Below are 22,285 nucleotides of genomic sequence, written 5' to 3'. Positions count from 1 at the left end.
ATTGTGTCACAGCCCAGCTCCTCAGCCCAGCTGGCTTTTGTATGTCACATGTCACCAAAGCTGTGGCCTTCAAGTTGTAGTTCAAGAATTGAGCTAATTGTAGCTCAGTGCTACATCATCTGTCCTGCTCCAAGGTCTCTAATCTGATTTATGGCATCCCTTTGGTAGAGGTGGGTTCATGTTGAGAAGTGCAAGGTTCAGTAACCTCCCCAAAAATTCATTAGTCTTAATTATGATCTTAATATCCAATCTCCTTTTCAATTTATTTTTATGGTAGTAATGAACTTCTCACAGTTTAGGAGCTGATTCTTCCTCTGTAAAGTGACAGGAAGAAGAAATGTTCCTGAGCTAGACAATTATTGCTGTTTGATAATTTTTGTACTTAAAGTGATCAGTTCTTTATCAGGGGCTTTTCCAGAACAAGAAGTCTCTATTGTCTTAATTTTTTCTTCTTAACAGTTTTCTTTCATATTTAAAAGAAGTACCATCTTCATTGGAGTGAATTTTAACTTATTGCTGGTAAATACTAAATTAAGTTACAGAAATGCTTATTGCTTTTGCTGCCTTTTGAAACTCGTGTTTAGTTTAAAAATGCTGTAATTTAGTTTAAAAATGCTGTAATTGTATTCCTAAATTATTAGAAGGATGGAAAAACATAGGAAAGGTAGTGCAGTCATTTGATAGCATGAGCACTGTTGAAGCTGAGTAATGCAGAGAATGTAATGTCTGTCCCTGAAAAGAGAGTTTAAGGTACTCCTGATGTCTGATGAAAGCCTCCAGATGGGACAGATGGGCCAGCCCTGCATCCCAGAAGAAGGTTTTAGTGCAGAATAGAAAATGGGCAGTGTAAAAACACTTAATGAGCAGCCATCATCACCCTTACCCAGTAGTGACCCAGGGGTGTGTTCACAGGGGTATTTTACAGCTTTTTGAATTTTTTTTAGCACAACACTTACTCTTTGACATGGTTGCAAATACATTGTTTCTTCACTTGATAAGAATCGATTTTGTGAGTTTCAGAACTATCAAAATGTTCTAAATGCCAAAAGCTGACAATTCAAAGGAGTATGGAGCTATTGTTCTTCAAAGATGCACATTCCAGAGCTTCTTTTTGATCAAACTTGCTCTAGTGTGTTTTTTAAAGTCTGTTTTATTTTACCATGCAGCAATTTTTTGTCTGATAAGAGGTTACTATAGTTAGAGCCATACTGAAATCTTACCTTACTGTTTTCAAATGCAGCAGAGTACATTCAGTTCTGATGCTGATTCTCTTGGAGAAATTAAATTTTCACTTCTGCAGGGTTGTAAATTGAACTACATAATCGATTTTTTTAAAAATCAAACTTTTTCATTCACTGTTACCTGAGGAACGTGACTTGAATAACATGTGAGAAAGCTTTTGATTGTTGTTTTTCTTCCCCCTGGAAAAAAAGGCTTCTTGTTTTGTTCCAGGTGGTTTGTTGCATCAAAATCTTGGAATGATGAGTAATATGTTCAGTCTGAGAGTTAATCTTTGGAGAAAAAAAGTTAATTCTGGGGCCAGTGATCCAGCTGATCACACAAGGACAAGTAGAGAACAAGGGACAAGCTACAAGAACAGATTGCTGTGCAGGGAGAGCCAGCAGCCTCTTGGGCTGCATTCAGAGTGGTGCAAGTGTTCAGGAAACCACACCTGGATACTGGTGAATGCTAACAAATACTTTCTTTCCCAAGTGCAGGCTGCAGTCCTCAGGTGCACACCTGGCTGGTGCATTCCTTCCACTCTGAATCCAGTGTGGCAGTGTGACACCATCCAGAGCTCAGCTGGAGGCAAGCTTTCCTGCTGAAATATGTCTGTGATTTATTCTTTTTCTCAGTGGCAAACACTGACAGCCTGCTGGTGGGTTTGAGGGGCTCTGTGCATTGTCTGATCTGGTGTTTAGCATGAGCTGACCCCAGGAAACAGCAACCCCAGGAAGGACAAAGAGGGGGAATGTGGAGGACCTCTGAACCCCCATAAATTTGTGATTGTAGACAGTCAAGTTGTGAAAGGATTTCAGAGAATGACAGCTTGAGTGCCTTGAAGAATCTGATGTTGAGTTGCTTCTTAGTAGATAGGGAGCAACTTAATACCTTTGAATCCACAGTGAAGAAAATAGTTGTGAAGATTTGCCTCTGCTGATGATTTGGAAAAAAGCCCAAAACCCAAACAACAAACAAGTTAGGAAGCTGTTTAAATTTTACTTTTTGATTTTTTTTTGTCTAGGCCAGCAAGCTGCTGTTCCATTGATTGTTCAGTTTTCTCTTAGCACTCATAAGACAAGTATGTACCATTCACACTAAGGTACCTCACTGCTGCAGGGTTTGGGTGCTGCTGTGCAGGCAGGTGCTTGTGGGCATATTCAGAAGATTTATGTGGTATTTAAAAAGAATCAGACTGTTAACATTTTCAAGGAGTTTGAAAAATCTGTATCTTGTGCTGGAAGTGACAAGCAGACTGACACTGCAGCAGAAAATCCAGTGCTTGCAGAGATCAGCTGAAGTATGGTCTGTGCAGCAGCTTCTTCTGCTGGAGCCTCTGACAGCCAGGCTGCTCAGGCTTTCAGCAGGTACTAGAAATGGAAGATAAGAGTGTCTTTCAGTGGTAGGCAGAAAGTTGGAAGAGTTTGGCTGTCAGAAGGTGTGGCTGAGTTGGCCAAGGCAAGCTGGCTGAGAGGAGTTCTTTAGCACAGGTATGTGCAGCTCCCTGATTTCTCAGGTGCAAATGCCAGACCTGAGATTCACACCACGTTATAACTAATGCAGCAGGCTTTGGTTTGAGATCCTGTTAATGTGCTCCATTTAAGAAATAATAGGGTTTATTCTGGCTCAGAGGTCTGCTTACACCTGAAAACAGAATCCTTGGAGATATTTAGGTACCCACTCCTTTGTGTTTTGTGTCAGTTTCTTTTCCAGTTTCAGGATCTGTCAGAGCTCCTGGACTTTAAAATAAACTCGCTTATGAGCGGGTTGCAACACAGTATAACCCCTCCCTCCCCCCCAAAAAAATTACAAGATGTATTTCAAAATTAATTTTCCTAAATCCTTGGTGATGTAGGTTTTTTTGGCAGTCATGTATCTTGGATGATTATGTAAGGCTTATTTTAAAGCAGAGCATGCACCAATACAGTGATTTGAGAGCACGTGAAGGTAGCTGCACTAACACCTGCTTGCTCTAAAAGGAGGTCTCTAGAGGCTGATGTTGCTGACAGAACTTTTTTTTCCTGGCCTGGGGTTTCTGGTGGGCTGTCTGGTTTTTTGCCTCACCCTGCCGTGACAAGGGTTGGAGGTGAGTGTGGAGCTGGACTGAAGAATCCAGTGCTGCAGCAGCTCTCTCCACAAAAGCAGAAGGTAGGAAATCAGCACAGCAGAGAACTGCAGGAGTCTTCCCTTAATGAAGTGCAAACCATTATCCACTGGAAGAACAGCTTTAAATATAGCTAAATATTGAATAAATTATTTTGAAACACTTTACTGTAAATAATTAGAAAATGTGCCCATATTCATTGGGCAGTTTTTCGAGGCAATTAATGATCTTTGTTGCTTACTCACTTAGGCAATTTAACTTTGGCAATTTACTTGCCTTTATCCATTCTTGCTTTACATCTGGGAAAATAATAACTTGAATGACTTTGTTTCAAAATCTGTTTCTAAATTAATACTTCTGTTGATTTAATATTAATTTCATATTGGCTCTTCTCTGATTCATTGCTGCTTTTAAAATGAAGCACTCTGTAGTTAGTGCTTTTCTTAAGAGAGACTTGACAAGCACTCTGTCATGATGCTGGCAAGCCTGCAGCCTCCAGTTCTCATTTCATGTGTCTGTCAGGGCTCTAAAATACTGTATTTCCAGAAGGTAACGCTGAAACATTCAGTGTTACCTATGCAGCTTGCCCTGGGTCAAGTTTTGGAATAGTATGTTGCGTGCTGCTAAGAACCCATAATCGAAATTTTAGGAAATGGTGTCTAGCCCTGTTGGAGTAGTGCATTTGTAATGAAGCAGTGCAACTCCACTGATGAGCAGACAGCAAGAAAACACTGTCTGCTTGTTAAAATAATTGATAGATAGATGTGAGAGCATTGCTGTAATTTTCACACTTAATTAAATTAAATGCAAATGAAATGAAATGAAGTGCAGGTAGAAACTCACAAGCCAGTCCTTGCATGCACATTCCAGCTGGAGTCAGGAACTGTGGCTCAGGGTGCTGCTCAGACCCAGTGCTGCAGATTTCTTCAGGTGTGTGGTAGGTCTGTAAAATCAGAGTGGCCACTCTGGGCAAGGCCGCACTCTAGCCCTACATCTTGTCCATGACTCCAGGTGGATTGCAGAGTGAGAACACAGCAAGCAGCCCTCACACTTCTCCCACATATTCTCCAAGTTTCTGGAAGTTTCCTGTGTGGTGGGTTTCCCAAGCCAGGTTGGGATTTCTGCCTGGTTAGTTAACCCTCCATGGTTATTTAGTTCCCTCTTGTTCCCAACTCCTGGCATCCTTGACACCCTTTACAAGAGATTCCCAAAATTATTTTTCCCCCTCTGCACAGTAAATCATTTTTCTGTTTTCTATGAAAACTTTTCCTCTTGGCTGAATTTTGAGTATCTGTCCATGTATAGGGAAGGATGGTGAACAGTCAATCCCCATACATGTTCTTGGTGCTGACAATGTTCTTGTCAACCTCTGTTATATTTCTCTTGTAGCTTTCTCAGCTGCAGGCTTGAAGAGTATTGTGCTTTGTACTAAAAGCTAACACTTCTTACATGCTCTTGCCCTTGGGTGACTGTTTGTGATAGTCAGCTTTTTAAATCCTTAGAGATACTGCCTGGTGTGGTGTGAGCATGTTGTACTGGTGTGTCAGGCAGTAAGTGAGCATTACTCTGCTGGCCTGGGCAGAGTGTGACCTCAAACACAGGACAGCTCCAGAACAGAGAGAAAATTCACAGGCTAAACTCCAAGTGCCATCTTGGCAATGTGGCCTTCCTTCTTGGTTTGCTCTGCAGATATGCTGGTCTCCTCTTAGCAAACCTGGGAATTGAAGACATGCCAGAGAGGGGTTCTTGATTTATGACCTGGACTGTTGGTGGTTCTAACTTATGTTCAGATTTTAATAGAGTAATGGAATATTCTTACTTGGAAGGGACCCACAGGTTTGATTCTCTTTACTCATCTTAATAGCAAATATTTTCACCTCCTTTGATCCTTTTTCCAGTTTCTAAATGATCTGAGCAGCATATGAGCATATGGGTCAGCCTCTCCTGGAACCTTGTGGGTGCAGTATCTTCCCCACTGTGAAATCTGACCAGCTTCTGTTCCTTGCTTTCTTACCCTGAGCACACCCTGAAAGTGATGCTTTTCCTCTTCATCCTGCAACTCACATTTTTAAGAGCCTTTGAGGGATCTGAATGGCTGCTGTTCCATCAGTGATCTTTAGAAAGGCCCAGGTGCACATGTGCTTGAAGTGCAGACCAAGAAGCTTGGATGTTTATTTTGGGATTTTTCCTTTTGGTGAATGGGGGGAAGCACCTGACCTTGGGGCCAAGATGTCTGTGACTGTACTCAAACCTGGTGAGTGAACTTGTTCTGTGTACCACAGTATCTAAGAATAACAGAAGTAACCATGAAATAAAATCTAGGTCCCGCTGAAGTTTGTAAGGGTGTTTCTGTGCCCTGTAATGAAATCTGGATTTGATTTTTTGATGGCTTTATTTGTGCCTCATACATCATGAAGTGATACAAAAATTGCATAACTCTCAAATAAGTGATGTGAAATTTTCTTTTTTGTTCCTAGAGAGTAAATCCAAAGGCCTCCAGTGGGTGATAGATACAACCATTGCATATCCCAAAGGTGAACCTATAGACATCCAGACCTGGATTCTTGGCTACCGACAACCAGCAGTGACACACGTACATTACAGGTGGGAAATGAGGCTGCTCCTCCTGCACTGAGCTCAAGGATTCACAAATCCCTTGTGGCATTTTAGGATAGGGGAAATCAGGAGTAGTGGGAGTGGGTGTTTGTGTCTCATACAGGTGAGCAACTCATGTCATTTAAACACAATCAATCTTTTTTTTTTAAGTTTAGTGGCTATTCTGTATCTTAGGACAGACATTTAAGTTTTGAACTAATGTCCTGTGGTTGAATAGAGTTGTGGGGAATATATCTAAAGACTAGGTCATCTTTAGTGTTAAGGTACTGCTAAACCCAACTTTTTAAAATTTTGTTTTTAGTAATGACAACTAAATGAAAATCACTGTTGTTAAGTAAACAGATTTCCTAATAAAATATTCTATTTTACTTTCTGACAAAGAAATGCCAGCTTTTTCCACTCAAAGAATAATTTTAGTAGTTGAGAATCATTTTTTCACTCAAAGAATGATTTTAGTAGTTGAGCAAAGCAACTGGAAAAAGTAGCTTGTAAAAGTTACAACTCTCATTGACAGCTGGATGGGAGACTATTAAAACTTTCCTCCTCAGCAGTTCTTTGTTTCAAGACCTAAACTGACGGAGAGAAGTTGAATTTTGCTTTTAGTTTACAGTGAGTTCCAAGTCACTTCAGGAGTATTTTAACACTTTTCCTATACTAAGGTGTTGAATTTTATCCCAAAATCACATTATTTTGTCTTACTCCCTGTTGATGATTTGGAGAGCTTTTTTTACAGAAAGCTTTCAAGTATTCTTGTGTGGATCCCCTGGGTGGCAGTTTAAGTGGGAATGACCTTCTCCATCATCACAGCTGTGGCAGTGTTGTGTGATGCAGAGTACAGGAGCTGTGTTTAAATCTGTCCTTACTTTTTATAGAAAGCTGCCTTCCAAGTTTCCCTGAAGGTGAACATACTTACACCCTAATTTATGTAAGATAGCATTATATCTGTTGTCCTTTATTCAGGTCACCTTAGTACTCTCTCAGATCTCTGGGATAATTGCAAGTTTGAATGTATTTAGAATTCTTCTGAAAAATATTTCCAAAAATGCATTCTTTGAAAACAACAGTAAGTTAATGTAAGTTGAATTAATTTCCTGCTTCTAAATGTATATTCAGACCTATCTTTGATCACAAGCATAAATATGATGCAACCTTTTTTGCATTGAACTTGAATGTTCAAATTCTTGTAGTACTGAAGTTCTAAGAAAAATATAAATTTTTTTTGGAGTGTAAGTTTGTTATTTTCTTCCAGAGGGTCTAAGTCACGGGGTTAGGCAGGGGCAAGCCTCTCTGTTTGACTGCTTTCTGTATGTTTTTAATAAGCTCTGTTTGTCATGGCTGACCCTGTAAGAACAGCTGAAGTGTGTCCCAGATGGAAAGCCATGCAGTATCTCTCCCTGGCCAAACACAGGGTGTGGTGGCTCTGAAAGGAGCCCAGAATGTCTTGGGTTTGCCTGGAGCTCATTCTGTCCTCCAGTCCTGGTAGTTCTTGGGGCACGTGGCCCCTGCATTCTGAGGTGGGTGCAGGTGGGCAGATGGATGTCCTCTGAAATTTTCTTTAAATGTGCATCTAGTCTGTCTGTACTGGTGTTACACTTTCCTGCATTTAGTGAAATAAAACCTTGCTCATTTTTTGTAATTTGGAATGTCTTGGGAGATAACATTTGAAATAAATTTTAAGGGTAATTTGGAAATAACTGGGAAGAGAGCACAATAGTTTCTCATGTAGTTTCTTGTAACTGAGTTATAGGGGGGGAAAAAGCACCCCTTTGGAAAAAGTGAAGAATAGTTTTGTCCAAATGCCATCTGTGTTGTATGGAAGAAGAATCAGGATTTAAACATGCTTATTCCCTTTTAGAGTAGTCTAGAGTGAGGTATTGATGTCTGACAGCAGTGGGGAAAAAAGGAGCATTTTCTGTGCCACTCCAACTGGAGCAGAAGAGACTGCAGAGCTGCTTTTGTTCTGGTGGCTCAGTCAGTCCCTTCTGCTGTGCCCCTGGACCACCACCTGTCTCTTTCTGCTTTACAGACTCTAAAATCTGGTGGTTGCCTTTTCTCCTAGCCTGGGCCTTTGCTGCAGGATTACTTCTTTTTCATCCTGCTCAGGGAGCAACAGAAAAGAACACAGCAAGGAGCCTTATGTTATAATTTTTAGGTGCTGTTCTGGCTGGTGGAAATGGCAGAGAAGGCTTGGTTTAATCCAGTAATCTTTTTTTTTTTGAAAGCTCAGTTTTGATAATGAGTTGAACCTTGCTTTTCAAACTTCAGTTTTCAGTACAAATGACACAATTTTCAGAAGTTCATAATTAGACTAAGCTGTGGCCTGATTTTCCTCAGAATGTCAAAAGAAACCTCCCTAGAAAAAAGAACAGTTACCACTTTGGATCTAACAACACAAGGTGTGAGAACTTTACCCATCTATTGAATAGCTTTTTGACCCTGACTGACTTTTCTCATAACTTACTGGAAAGTGCTGCAAAACTCAGTTTGCTCTCTAAAATACTCAAGAAAATGTCTAATCAACTTCCTCCAGGCCAAATGGCACTGGGATTTTTGTGGGAGATGTCAATGCATGCTAAGCATGTCAAACTAGAGGCATCACTGTAAGACCTGCCTTGTAATGAGTCTGTTGGAAAGGTTTGTTTGCTCTTCTCACAGAGTTTAGGTTTATGCTTGGGTCCTTGTGTGCTGTGTGTTGCCTGTAAATCCAGGCTCACTGCAATTGCTCTCAGCAGAAATAAGCTGAGTGCTTTGGTGACCATGTAGCAAGGCCACGGACTGGCTGCCCTTCTCAGCTCCCACCATTTCTGTGCCATGAGTCGAGTTTGGGCTTTGTTTCTTTTCATTTCACACCAGGCACTTGTTTAGTTTGATTGGTTTGGTGTTTCTTAGCTGAACACCAGCTTTCTCCAGCAGTGATTTCTTGTGTGCTGCAGTTCTGTTGGCAGAACCCGAGACCTGCAAATATAAACCCCCTGGCTGTGAAGCTGGCTCAGTGCTCAGCGTCCCCTCGGTCAGGGATGGTTTTTTTGCCTTGGTTTCCTGCAGGATGGTGCCCTTGGCTGCTCCCATGCCACGTCTGGGCTGTGTGACAGTGGCTGTGTGCCGCAGCCCTGACGTCAGAGCCAGCCTGAGTCAGCTGTGACGCAGGGCTGGCCGTGCATGGCAGTCACACACGCTGCTCCACTCTGTCCCCTTTCCTCCCCTGCCAGCCTTTGTGCTGTGCCACTGCTGAAACAAGCTGTCAGCTGCTGAGCAAGTTCTATTTTTGTGTCTGCATTGATACAGAGCTATTGAAATAAGCCAGGCTCCGAGCTATAAATAAGATGAAGTGCATTGTGGTTGCTGAATGAATGTTGCAGAAGGGCATCCCGTTTGGCAGTGTATTTTAATGCACTTTTATACGCAAGTAACTTATTTTTGGTCATGCCTGACATCTACCGACAGCCTCCACTGTCCTGGGTTTATTTAGAGCCATTGAAGCAGCAAATAATATCATACTTGTATGGAGTAGCAAGTAATACAGGACTTCAATTCAGGGTAGGACAGGTGATAAAAGGCAGTTCGTAGTTAAAGTGGTAGCCATGAATTTCAGAATTTAAATACAGAATCAGAGGTTGTTTCTCCGGTAAGAACAACTTAAAAGAGATAAATGTTTCTAAATATTTCTAAAAATCCTTGGGTGTCTTCTGAGAAACAGCCTATCAGTAGCTAATTCTCCACAATTCTCACATATACCAGCATGTCTTTGGCAGTTAGATCTCCTGGTTTTTAAAATCCTTTTTTTTTCCTGGACTGTCATTTATTGTAATAGAATCTGGTTTGGGACATGGACACAAATGTGCGTAGCAGTTTAAGAAGTGGCCATCCCTCAGTCAGGTACCCACTCTGTCCCTGCAGCTGCTGCCACCTCCAGCTGCAGGGTGATGCTTACTGGAAGAAGATTCTTTGCAGATTCCCATTGAAATGTGTCTTTATTTCCACCACCACTTTTCACTTCCCAGGGTGCAGCCTATGCTGCCACTGCTTTTAGCCCCTTCCCCACTTTTCCTGGGGACAGAAAATCAGCTGTTCCTGTGATGAGGAGCAAAAAAAGGTATTTCCATTCTGCTTGAATTTTCTGGTCAAGTTCTTATCCAGTCCTATTAAATTCCTTGTTTGCCACACCAGGAATAAAGATGCTCTTATTTTAATGAATGTGAAGTTAGTTTTACCCAAAAGCTAGAAAGATCCAAGTGCCCCAGAGACTCCAGGAGCTCCAGATGTTACATGTTGATCTTATTCCTTGCCTTGGCAGTTCTGTGCAATGATATTTTGTTCCCCTGAGGAGATAAGCAAGCTGTTTGCTTCCAATGGCATTCCTGATCCTGCATACCCAGAGGTGGGGTGGAGCCAAGCTGATGCTCATGCCTGACCACATGGACACCTGTTTCCCTATGTCACTGAAAATAGGGAACTTTCTTCTGCATCTTTTAACGCTGGACCTGGCAGATGCCAGCTCCTGTCAGAGCAGTGGCTCTCTGCTGTTCTTTTGGATTGCCTGTGTGGGGAGTTCTGTAACAGTAGACTTGCTCACTCACCTTCCTGAACCCAGTCTCCTTCAAGAGAGTGTTCTTGTAAGACACAGATGCCAGCTGAGCCATCTGATGGGCAGAGAACCATGGCATTAGCAGTATGTTTAGTTTAAATATAGGAGGGTTTAACTTTGCCTTATCAAGTACAGAAAGGGCTTCTTTCCAGAGTTTGAGGATTTTTTTTTAATATTTAATCTCTAATTTAGATCAGTCATTAGTAAGAATGTTCTGCTGGTAAAAATAACTCTGGATAATCTAAAAATACATTTGAAAATGCTTCTAAATACACCAGCACTTAACCATTGCTGAGTGTGGCAGCCAGTGTAGCATTACTGGAAAACAAGTTGTTTTTCAGTCTGTTAATGTTTGTTCAGTCTGGGTGTAGCAGTGGCTGCTTCTCAGACTTCAGAGCAGCAGAGTTTATCTCCAGAGATTGAAGCATTCTGGCAGCATTATTGATCCACACAAGATCCTGGATGGATTCAAGCAGGGAATTGGTGTGCAGTGCTTCCATTAGTCTCTCACAGAGCTGCTATCACCTGTGCTACTGCACTGCTTTATTAAAGTGCCAGCTCAGAAAGTGTTGTAGCAGGTACCTTGCAAGATCCTGTGATGTTTCCAGATTAGGAGGAATGTTCTTGACAAAACAGAGTTGTTACCCATTAGGTCAGGGAGAAATGAAGGCAGAGGTGAGGAATATCTTACAGTCTACAATGGAGACTGCATGTGAAGCCAGGTAACCCTGCACTTCTGTCCTGAGGCAACACACGTTCTCTTAGTTGTGAGCCCTCTTAAAACCTGTGTAAGCAAGCATCTGTCCTTCAGAAATACTCTGTGAAACATAATATTCAGTTGCTGAGCCTTTTATCTCTTCACAGCAGCTTGGCAGAAGAGAGTAAAAATAGTGCTTGGCAGCCCAGTTGTGTTTGGGGACACAGAGTAAGTCTTTCTTAGTGTTCTGCCCTCAACAAAATAGTTCTTACTCTGTGGGTGTGTTTTTTACTTGCTGCTAGGTGGTTTAATTTTAACCTGCTGTACAGCATCTGGGCCTCAAGATAAAATAGTTCTTTATTGTTTGTCTTTGTTCCTAATATGCAGACTGAATACTTGAGCTGATTACTGAAGCGCCATTTCATAACATTTGTCTTTGGGCAAAGACTTTCCTTCAAACTCTGTTTTATCTGAGATAACAGTTGCTAATTTCTGGTTACCAAGGCTGGCTTTACTGGAGCATAGAGAGCTCCGCAGTGCCAGGAGGGTGTAGGTAGAGTTACTCCAAAGGCTACAGAGATAGCTGAGTTCATGGTGATACCATGGTGTGTAAATAAAGTGGTTCATCTCCTTATATTGAAGTTGTCTTTGTATGCCAAAGCACTGTGGTTTGTAATTCACTCCTTAGAGCAATGCTTGCTGCTTGACTCCCCCACTTCCAGCTTATTCTTCCATGCATCAGACTGAAAGGAGGAAGGACAGATGACAAATGAACAAAGCTGGCAAAGATGTTGAAATTATAACAGCAAGAAAGCATTCTTCAGAAGTGCCTTGTTTTCTTATTCTGAAATTCCCATATCTGTCCAGAGACTTCCCAGATGATTGTGGTGTTACTTCCAATTCTTTGCAGTATGGTCAGTTGAGAAAAACTGTGTTGAAAATGAAATGGAAATTCACTAATGAAAATAGAAGCATGGTGTAAATGAGAAGCTCAGTGGGAGCTCACCTGGAAAGAGAAACCTACAGTAAAGGCCTTGCATTTCAGAGTGTGAATTTTCCAGGTTAGCCTGGTACACAAATCTCTCCTGCCTTGTCCTGCCAGTACAGCACTGTGGATGTGTAAGTTCTTGTATATATCAAAAGGCACTGAGGGTCTGCTGAGAAGCTTTCACACTTACTGTGAGATTGGAAATTCTATTTTGAAATAATCCACTGAGGTGTGGTGGGTAATTTGGGAGTTTCAGGGCGTGTGTATCCCAGTGAATTCTGCTCCGGGTGTCTGTTTGTCTAAGCCACCTAATAGTCAGCACAGAAGTACCAAAACACTAGCAATTCTCTCATTGGTGTTTTTAAAACAGAGCAGCAATATTTGAGTACAGGGTCAGTTTTCAGTGTAAAATGTGCCTTGTGAATTTCAGAGAAAGCTGCCAGCATCCTTTGAAAAGCACAGAGAGCTTGTTTTCTGGGATGTGGAAGAGCTGTTGGTACTTAGTGATGTCATTATGTGGCTTCTGCCTGCTCAATTGTTTCTTCAAAGCTGTGAATTAACTTTCTCATTTTTTTATTTCTTTCATTCCCCTTGGTTTGTATTCTTCATAGGGAATAATAATATAGTGTGGTGGTATTCTGTTAAAAAAAATAACAAACCAGTGCCTTAGTAGTTTTTATCAAAAGCTGTAGTGCAGCATTTGGTGGAGACTGATGCCAGTGTCTTCTGTGTGGTTCTGGATGGCAGCCTGGAGTTTCCCACTCTTGTACCCTTCATGCCTCTGTGATCTGTGAGTTGGAGAGAGTGCAAATCATGCAGCTAGATTTATATAAAAGTCTTGTTCTGTCTGGTTTGTGGTGGGCTGGGGCAGAAGAGTTTTGTTCTCCACATGCAGAAAACATTTGCTAGGTTTAATTTGTGTTTGTTTCTTTGATAGGATTTTTCCAGTGAAGGATGTACCTTTAGAGCCTGAAGCTCTCACAAACTGGCTGTATCAACGATTCATTGAAAAGGAGAACCTCTTGACACATTTCTATGAAACAGGTAGGATGCTACCTAGCAGAGAGAACTGTGCTTTGCTAATGGCTTTCCTTACAAGGATCTCAGAATGGTTCAGGAATGTGTAATTCCTTCACATGTGTGATACAATTATTGCTATTACAATTACTGCTATTATTACTGCTTTTTATGTGGCAAAAAGTATGATTAAAGAATTATCTAGGAAAGGTAAATTACCTGGGCAACACTAGAAGCTGGGTAGCATTTGGGAGCTGTCAAAAAAGTAACACACAGCTCAGCTGTGAAATGTGCTGCTCTGGGACTTCATGGCAAAGCTCCATGATTGAAGTATGATTGGAAGGGCCTGTGAGAATTACATGGCTCACATTCTGGAGCTGTGATCTGCAGCCCTGTTCATCACAGTTGTTGATGGGAAGTGTTCACTGTCTCAAATCAGCTGAGTTTAGTATTCCTGGGTGACTGTGTTAAATGAAGATGCTTCTTCTGTGAGATGATTTATTGCAAAGTCTGCTTTAATTTAGTTTTGAGTACCTAATTTATCAATCCAAGTGCTTAAAGAGATTAATAGAATTCTTTAACAACCCACAGTTGTATTCTGTTTTATGAAATGTTGCTGTCACTCAGCCACCATTGATGGCAGAGTTCAGACTCTGCTATATAAATCACATCCAAATGTATATATTGGACTTTATTACACAAATAACTTTGTGAATATATTTTAAAATACATGTGTAGCAAATACATTGTAAAGAATTCTTGGTTTTGTGACATTATTTTATGCTATTGAAATAAGTCATACCCAGAAAATCTAACTAGTCCAGAATTTCTGAGAGTATAATTAATATAATCAGGTTTATTCATTAAAATGCATTTCAAAAATAGCATAATTGGTAATAATTTGCCAGTGCAATCAGTATGAATTAATAAACACATGTTTTAAATGTAAATGCTGTGATATAGGACCTTATTAGGCATAAATTAGTATAATTTAGAGTTACTGCCATTTATACTTTTTGAGAACTTGCTTGCATTGCTTTAGTTGGCCTATTGAAAAAGTGCTGCTGCAGTTTTTGGGAACCCCTTGGAAAGGTCCTGAGGTTGACTCTGAGAGGAGTCCCTGAGGCTGCTCAAGAGCCAGCTTTGTACTCACCTGGCACATGGTCACAGGAGGGGGTGGTTTTAAGACTTAGGGCTGTTTCTGTTAGAATCAATCATTATTATTGTTATCATTATATTATTCTACAATACACACTGCTTGGGAACTACTCTCTCTTAATAAAGCTTACTTCAAAAAGCTGGAGTAACATTTAATGCTCTGTGAAACTTTAAAAGGTTGCATTGACTAAGCCAAGAATTCATTTCTTGGCTTATTTTTATTTGGGAAGAGAAAGAAACAAAACCCAGAGCACCTTTCTCCATTTTGCTGTACTCTTAAGTGTCAAGAACTTAAATCATCTGTAATATTAGACCTCTGGAAATCCAAACCAAAAGAAAAAGTATGCCTACAATTTGACATTAAGCTAATCCCATAATTTTTTACAGGTGCATTTTGCACATTTCATTTATAAAATTAGAACCATTTCAAGTTAATAGCTGCAGTAACAGACTCCTGTTTTAGGCAGTTAGTGGAAAACTTGTATTGGCAAGTTCTTGATTTCTCTGAACTCTTCAGCAAGACAACCTTGAAGCCTGCAGTAAGACAAGTGAGATTTCATTTAGCAGGACAAAAACCCTTGGGGACCAATTAAGGAAAAAACCCCAACCATAGACTAGGAGCAGTTGGAAAAGTGATGGTGTACTGAAATCATTGTGCTCCTCATTCCCTGTGCTCAGAAGCCAAGTGGTGTGAGGTGATGAAAAGAGTAAGGAATGGCTTCCCTAATGCTATGGAAACACTCCTTGTTGTGCCAGATTGGAAACCTCATCTGGAAATCTGCATGCTGTCCATTCTCCCTGTCAAGGAATATAAATGGAACTGGGAAAAGGGACAGCTAATCAGAGCTGAGATTAAGGGAAGGGGGAGTCGTTTCTGTGAAGGACAACTAAAAGTACTTGGCTTGTCTCAGCTGGGAAAGGGAAGGGGCAGAGCTGCCTTGGGAGGGAGAGGGGGAGACAGCTCTCTGTACCTACCAGGGAAAAAGAAAAGGTATTTAAAGCAGAGGTCAGTGTTGGTACAGAAAAACAAATGGGCCATGGAAGAACAAATCTAGCCTAGAGTGGACAGATAGAAAGAAGCTTAGCTGTGAGTTACTGGGGAATAATGATGTAGCAAATCTGCCCAAGTGTGAAATACCTGTCAGGGAGAGGTGGATGGGATTCATCAAGGATGTTTTTAGGCTTTTTCCTTGTTTACTTTTTTTTTTTAATTAAGAGCATTCATGCAGGAAGAAAAGCTTTGTCTCAAATGCTTGATTGCAGTTCCTCCAGTGATTGCAAATGTGAAGCACAGAGATAAGCTGCTGATGGTATCTAATTGCCCAAATTGTGTGGTTCCCAAGATTAAAAATTGACATTGCTGCATCTTTACTCTTTGAATCATTAATTTCATTTTCTTCTTAGAGAAGCTGAGACTCCGTAATGCTGCAGCAAGTACATCATCTTCTCTGGTGTAATTCAGAGTTTTCTATCCCCTGTTCGGGATTAACAGCAATAAAAGTACTTTGTGTCATCAAGTCTTTGTGCATCTGAGTACAATGTAACACAGATGATTTAATATGCTGATGTAAATATATGCAGATAGTTTGCTTACAGTCATAAAACTCTGATGTATTCAGGCACATTTAATTTAGTGTTGCAAGTGAGAAAAAGTCAAAGTATGGAAAAAACAAATTTTATTGTCAGATGAATCTCTTCCAGTCTTTCCCATCTAAGCAGTAAAGAATTTCTGGAAAGCTCCATGGCAAATGATAATGTTTCCTTAGTCAGTATGGCTGAGTGTTCAAACAATATATGGGAGCTGTTCTTTAAAGAAGGGGGTGTTGTGTGTGTATTTACATTTTCAAGAGGAACCTCAAGAACATATGTGTGTTGCTTCTTCACAGTATACAGCATCACCACCAAACAGCTGTAGAGTTTAATATGGAATCCATTCAATTTGATCATGGAGGTACTAATAGAACTTCAAAAATAACACAAAACTTAGTTGACAGTTGGATTTCTCTGCAAAGGTTGAGTACAGTGATAGCAGCTTCTAAGGAATGCTTTCAGGTTTATGCTTACAGTTTATAAGGAAATGAAAATTACTCTTATTAATTAAGGGATTGTGTTTTGGTTTGGGGTTTTTTATTTTCTTGAAGGCTTCTGGAGAATCTTTCATAAATTTGATGGCATTAGAGCATAGAGCAGTACCCAGTTAATTGTGTGTGGGCACCATTGCTGGGACAAGCAGTAGAGAAGCTATAAAGTGCATTAAGGCTGTCATCCCTGGGCAAAGCATTTAATGTGTTTTCTTTTCTCTTGCAGGAGCTTTTCCACCACCCCAGGGTCAGACAAAAGCGATTTCTCGGGAGATGACCCTCAGTAACCTGTGGCTGGTTGCCATACAATCATTTGCATTTTTGTCAGGAGGGATGTGGTACTGCCTCTTTCAGTATTTGTACCATTGCCTATTTTAAAAGTGGAATGGGACCTGAGGACACAATGGGAATCCAGGCTCTTGCAAATGAGTATCATGTTGTATGTGCAAATGTGAATATTCAAGAGTAAAAGGAAAATACTGGATGGACTTTTACCTCTCTTTGGGGGAATTTTAAACTCCACTAAAAGTGAAGATCAGTAACATAGTGACCTGATGATGTATTATTTTAAGAATTGTCTGTATTTTTAAAAATGTATACTCTCACCCACACTTAAGCAAATTCAGCATTTGGACAAAAGGTGCAATCGTACAACCACCGTAGAAGAATGTCTGTGACAAGAAAGCTTTGTCACCACAAGTATTTCTTGGCATTGTAGTTAGAGCTCAGAAAATTCAGCAACTTGTCTCTTCAGTAGTGTGTACAGCATTGGTGTGGTAGAGATTCCTCATTTGCACAACGTGTACTTTACTGCAGCTCATTGTGCTGGAGTCAGAATCCTCAGCAGAGCTGCGGAGGTGTCCTTGTGGCTACGCAGTCAGCAGTTGTTGTAGCAGACACATCGATCTGAGCCCAACACCCAAATAAGATCTGGTGTCAGGTCTGTCCTCTGAGGCCCTGGTCCTCACACAAGCATTGCAGCATCACGGTGTGATTAAAAGCTGTCCACGTGGGATGAATCAGCCCATCCCTGCTGTGGTCTTGCCATCAGCTCTCCGAGTTCCATGTGCTACCAGTGTCTCGTGTTATAGGGAAACTTGGAAAATACAAAGTCACTCGGTTCAATTCCCTTTTTGCTCAGAATGCAGCTAAACCCTCACCACCAGTTTTGAAAATGCACTTTCCGAGGTGAAAAGTCAGTGAAGGAAAGACATAAAACGTAGGGAACAGAGGGAAGCTTTGTTTGTCACACATTGGAAGGCAAAGCAATTCTAGCTGTTTCTGAAGGTCTGCTGGTGCTGCTGGTGATTTTTAGCCACATTTGTATTTTGTATACTGCAGTCCAACCAAGGTGACCTTGGAGTGGTTTATAGAGGCCTTTTTCTCCCCGCTAGTTGCAACAGTGCTAAATATACTTGTGGGAGAGTTTCAATAATTAAATGCCAACCATCTTAATGTTTTGCTAAGGAGAAATAGAAGAAAAACTAGTTTCATAAAAAGAAAAAAAATAGGTAAAATTGCTATCATAAATCTGTAGGAAGATACTACTGAAAAAATAAGTATGGTAAATATTCTGAATAACTACATGGAAGGCAGTATTAATTAGCTCACCACTAAAATCTTACTGGAATAAGGAGGGGTTGAACTGAAGGGCAGTTGGGAACAGAGGACACTTTCAGATGTGTAGTGCAGGATCCTTTTGAAAGGATGTCAGTGATGTACAGCCTTACTTCTGGCAGGTCTGGTTGGCATTGTGTTTATGTGATTATGCACAGATTTGCGAGAACGGTTCCTAAAATAAAACTAATCTCTCTAAATACAGGCAGGGTAGCCAGAACTTCAGATGTTGGCCTGCTGCCTTCTACAGAGTAATTTTGTTGAGAACAAAGTAAGCCCTCAGTAGTTTTGGCTCTGAGCTAGCAATATTGATTCCCCTTCTGTCTCCCTCTGCTGCTACATGAATCACAGGAGGTGGTGTGCAGAATACAAAACCTTGCCAGTGTTCTCTTTCTGTGGGGGGGGGAAAGAGCATACCGAAACACGAGGCAGTGCCAATTTCCCCTGGTTTTGTGGAAAAATACTTTGTCAGATATGCCATCCCTGCCCCTCCCCATGCAGCAGTGGTTGCTCAGTGGGGATGGATGCAAAATGACACCACAGTGAGGTCCCCTGAAGTGTGTGTTCCCTGCCTGACTCCACAGGAGGCTGGAGGAAAAGTACAGTGGTTGCCAATAGCTTCATGTTTGAGGCAGGATGCTGTTTATAAATACCATCTCTGCACCTGAATTCTGGTGTAACCATTAGAAAGAGGTAGCTGTGCCATGATAGGGAAGGGAGTCTGTGGAGTTTTGTTGTTTCATGTTGTTCTTGCTGAAGTTCAGCTGATGGAATGAATGTATTTAATCTGCCATTTGACAGGGGGGTGTTGGGACAGCCCAGCACTGCTGTGTGTAAGTGGTTATGTCTGCTGCCCATGGGACTGACTCAACTCCAAAAGGCAGGTGGCGAGCTACTCACTCGCTGTCCTCCCCCATGTAGTTCAATCAGAGCCACAGAGATGCCCTGACTACAGCTCATTTTATTTTGAGCTAGGACAGACTGGACTGATGCAGAAAGGGAAGTTTATATAAGCAGAATGCACAGCAGTTACTCCCATCAGGAGATTGTTCCTTATAGACCCTGTGAACTCCATGTAAGAGCATCTTGTTTTGTCAAATGCAGTATTTTTATTTTCCCAGTGGGTTGCAGTCAATAGCAATTGTTCACGTGCTGCCTCAAGAAATTAGCACTGCGCAGTCATGTTTCAGACAAGCATTTGATTGATCTGGTCCTGTTCATTTTCACGTTGTTCCTCTGTAGTTCTTACTCTTACAAGAGGTTTGTTTCCAAGCACTGGTTGTTGTTTCAGTAGGGTGTGGAAACAGTGTCAGTCCCAGGCTTCTCTCGTGCCTGCACTGGGAATTGTGAAGAGCGCCTGACACACAGCTCTGTACAGCCAAGTTGTGGGTGACACCAGAATGAAACTGTGGGAAAGCAACACCAGAGGAGCCCCCCAGCATGATCCTGGATGCTGCTTCATGAAAGATAATAAATTGGATAAAATAAGTTTTGCTATGAAGGGAAGAATGTAAAATGGATACAATATGTAGGAAATTCAGTGCTAAAAATACCGTGCTAGTCCAGACTGTCTGGAGCTTAGCAGGTGAGTCTGTAAAACACAAATTTCTGTCTGCTGCAGTTTGGGCATTTTGCTGCACCATCCATGGGTTGCCTCCTCTGGAGAGTTCAAAATGTGTTTTGCCACAAATATGAATGAACTGTACAGTTGATCACAAATGAATATCACACTGAATTTATATTAGGGGAAAAATAATGGAAAAATGTGTAAAATTATCAAAAATGAAAAATTCACAGAAAAAATTCCAACTGAAAGCTGTTGCACACAGAAGTGAGAACAGAGCAATTTGAGTGCATTGCAGATAATAAGAATAAAGATGGTTCTCTGCCAGGGTTGCCCACAAAACATCTCCACGTTTCTATGTTTAATTGTTCATAAAGAAGTTGTTATAGTTGAAGTTGTGTCAGTCCTCATGGTTTAGCTTTGCTGCTCTGTGAATCCCATGATGTGAAGAGCACCTGTCCATCCACACCAAGCAGTTTCCTCAGTGCCCTGGGGTGAGTGCGCCGTCATTTCAGTCTCACTTGGGTTCCACGTGTGGTTCTGTTGAATCTTGCCACAGTTGTGTTTCTTTTTCTTCTTCTTTTTTTTCCTTTTTTAAAGTTGATATCGCCAGATGTTGAAAAGTGAAATTTCAGTTTACCTTGATTTCCTGGAAAATGAAAAGCTTCCCTCTCCCTCCTCCCCCACGTCACAAATAAGGTGCATCTTCTTGCAGTAAAAATAAAGCGATCACTGTGGTACTGTTCTTGTTCACTTGGCTTGCAGATGGTAGAAGTTTTCTTTGTGTGACACTGCCATAAAGTGCTGTTAACTTTTCTCACCTGTTTGTACAAGATAATAACAGATACCGATCACTGTGTGTGACAGGATTCAACTGCTCCGCTTTGCCTTGACGTAAATTTTGGGACCAAAGGTACCTAAAACTGGGATTTCCAAACCACGAGCCCAGGCTTGGATGCATTCTCTTGACAGTCAGCTGAAGATTTTGTGATGATCTGATACAATCACACAAAATAGTTATACATCTGGGGTTCTGTATTTTTTGGAAATAATGGAGCCATATGAAATAAAGGGTTATTTTGCAAAATTGCATACTTGATAGTTTTTACACTTCTTTTAAAAAATAAATGGGAAGAGCAAAATGGAAACCATACTCTGGTTCAAAATGTCTGCATACATTAGAAATGCTTCTGAGCAGCTCTGCTTTTTCTCTAAGAGCTGTAGACTGTCTGGCTGTGATAGAAGTCGTCATTGGAAGGACTTTATGCATTTTAAAGTTAGACCTTTTATTTTATCATGAGATAATGAAGTAATTATTCACTGAACAACTGTCCTATTAAAATGAGCTAGTTACTTAAAATTACTTCACCATGATGTTCATACTGTATGATGAAAAGGGGTTTTTTTATAGCAGTTATCTTCACCTCCAGTTTTCTCCTTCCCTTCTCGGTTACCTGCATTTTTGTTTTGTGTGATAAAATGTGGAAACCTGGAGTGACTGTCAATGGTTTTGCAAAGGGCTGGTGATGTTTGGAATTATTTTGCTGAATTTATTTCATTGGGTATTTTTTTATAAAATCTTTCCAGTAGCCAAGATGTCTTTCAGAAGTGTAGAAAGATACCAGAAGCAGCATTTCTCTTCCTTTTCCCTGGGCTGGGGTTTTTTTTTGTTTCATTTTGGTTTGGTTTTTTTCTTGTTTTGGTTTTTTGTTTGTTTGGCTTTTATTTGTTTGGTTTTGGGAGTTTGGGGTTTTTTTGGGGGGGGGGGTTGTTTTTCAGGGGGTTTTGGCTTTTTGTTTTGTTTTTTTTGAGTTTTGTTGTTGTGGGGAGTTTTTTGTTTGGTTTTTTGGTTTTTTGTTTGTTTTGGGGTTTTTTTGTTTGTTTTTTGTTTTGATTTTTTTGCTGTGGCAAAAATACAGTTGATTTTTTTTCAAGACTATTTCATGTGCTTCTGATCCTTAATAGATGAGAAGATTTTCTTTGATGGTTGTATTTATTGTGCTTTTAACTAATGGATACACAACTTTTACTGTGCTTACTATAAACACAACAAATAGTAAAATAACTCTTTGGTTCACTGTACAGCTGCAGTGTTAATTTGGGACAGATAACATTGCTCATTAGGAAGGACACAGAGACAAATGTTTCAGTGCCAGAGGTGGCAAGAGGAGGAGTGGAGCACTAGGGGAGAGAGGGGGCAGCAGCTTCTGCAGCCCTCACTCACTGCAGCACCCGCTAGAAGCTGTGCCAGTGCCCAGCTGCAGAGTTCCTCTGGAAGTCACTGTAGCCATGAGTCTTCTTAAAGTTTCTGAGAGCTGAGGGCATGCCAAGAGCAGAACCTGAGCCCCCTTGAGCCTGGTTTGCCTCCTAGAAGGATGTGACTCCAGCCTTGTTGGGGAGAGGCTGTTGTCATTGTGAGGTCCATAGTTTCAAAGAGGGATCTGATTTTAAGCAACTCCAGCTGGGCAGAGCAATGCCAGGTGGGACAGCCCCACCCATTCTGCAGCCCTGGCACCTCTGGAGTTCAGTGCTGGGGCCCAGTTCTGCAATGTCTGATGAAGGGAAAAGGAACTCCTTGGAGCACCGTGAGACATCTCGCACAATTTCCAAACAGCGCCGTAGTTGTAGTGATGTCTA

At 41.0% G+C, this 22,285-nt stretch overlaps 1 protein-coding gene across 1 annotated transcript in view; it reads left to right on the top strand.

The window, feature by feature from the left end:
• Window positions 1-20,740, top strand: part of LPGAT1 (lysophosphatidylglycerol acyltransferase 1) — a 58,779-nt gene extending 38,039 nt beyond the window's left edge. The window contains exons 6-8 of the mRNA XM_063152152.1: window positions 5,803-5,929; window positions 13,149-13,255; window positions 16,694-20,740. Coding sequence (XP_063008222.1) covers window positions 5,803-5,929; window positions 13,149-13,255; window positions 16,694-16,845 — 386 coding nt within the window. The 3' untranslated portion in view covers window positions 16,846-20,740. The remainder of the gene's footprint in view (window positions 1-5,802; window positions 5,930-13,148; window positions 13,256-16,693) is intronic.
• Window positions 20,741-22,285: the final 1,545 nt, after the last annotated feature.

Source organism: Melospiza melodia, chromosome 3, assembly GCF_035770615.1.
Source record: "Melospiza melodia melodia isolate bMelMel2 chromosome 3, bMelMel2.pri, whole genome shotgun sequence".
NCBI classification, from domain to species: domain Eukaryota; kingdom Metazoa; phylum Chordata; class Aves; order Passeriformes; family Passerellidae; genus Melospiza; species Melospiza melodia.
The sequence above is the reverse complement of the archived record's forward strand: the minus strand, read 5'-3'. Positions and strand labels throughout refer to the sequence as shown.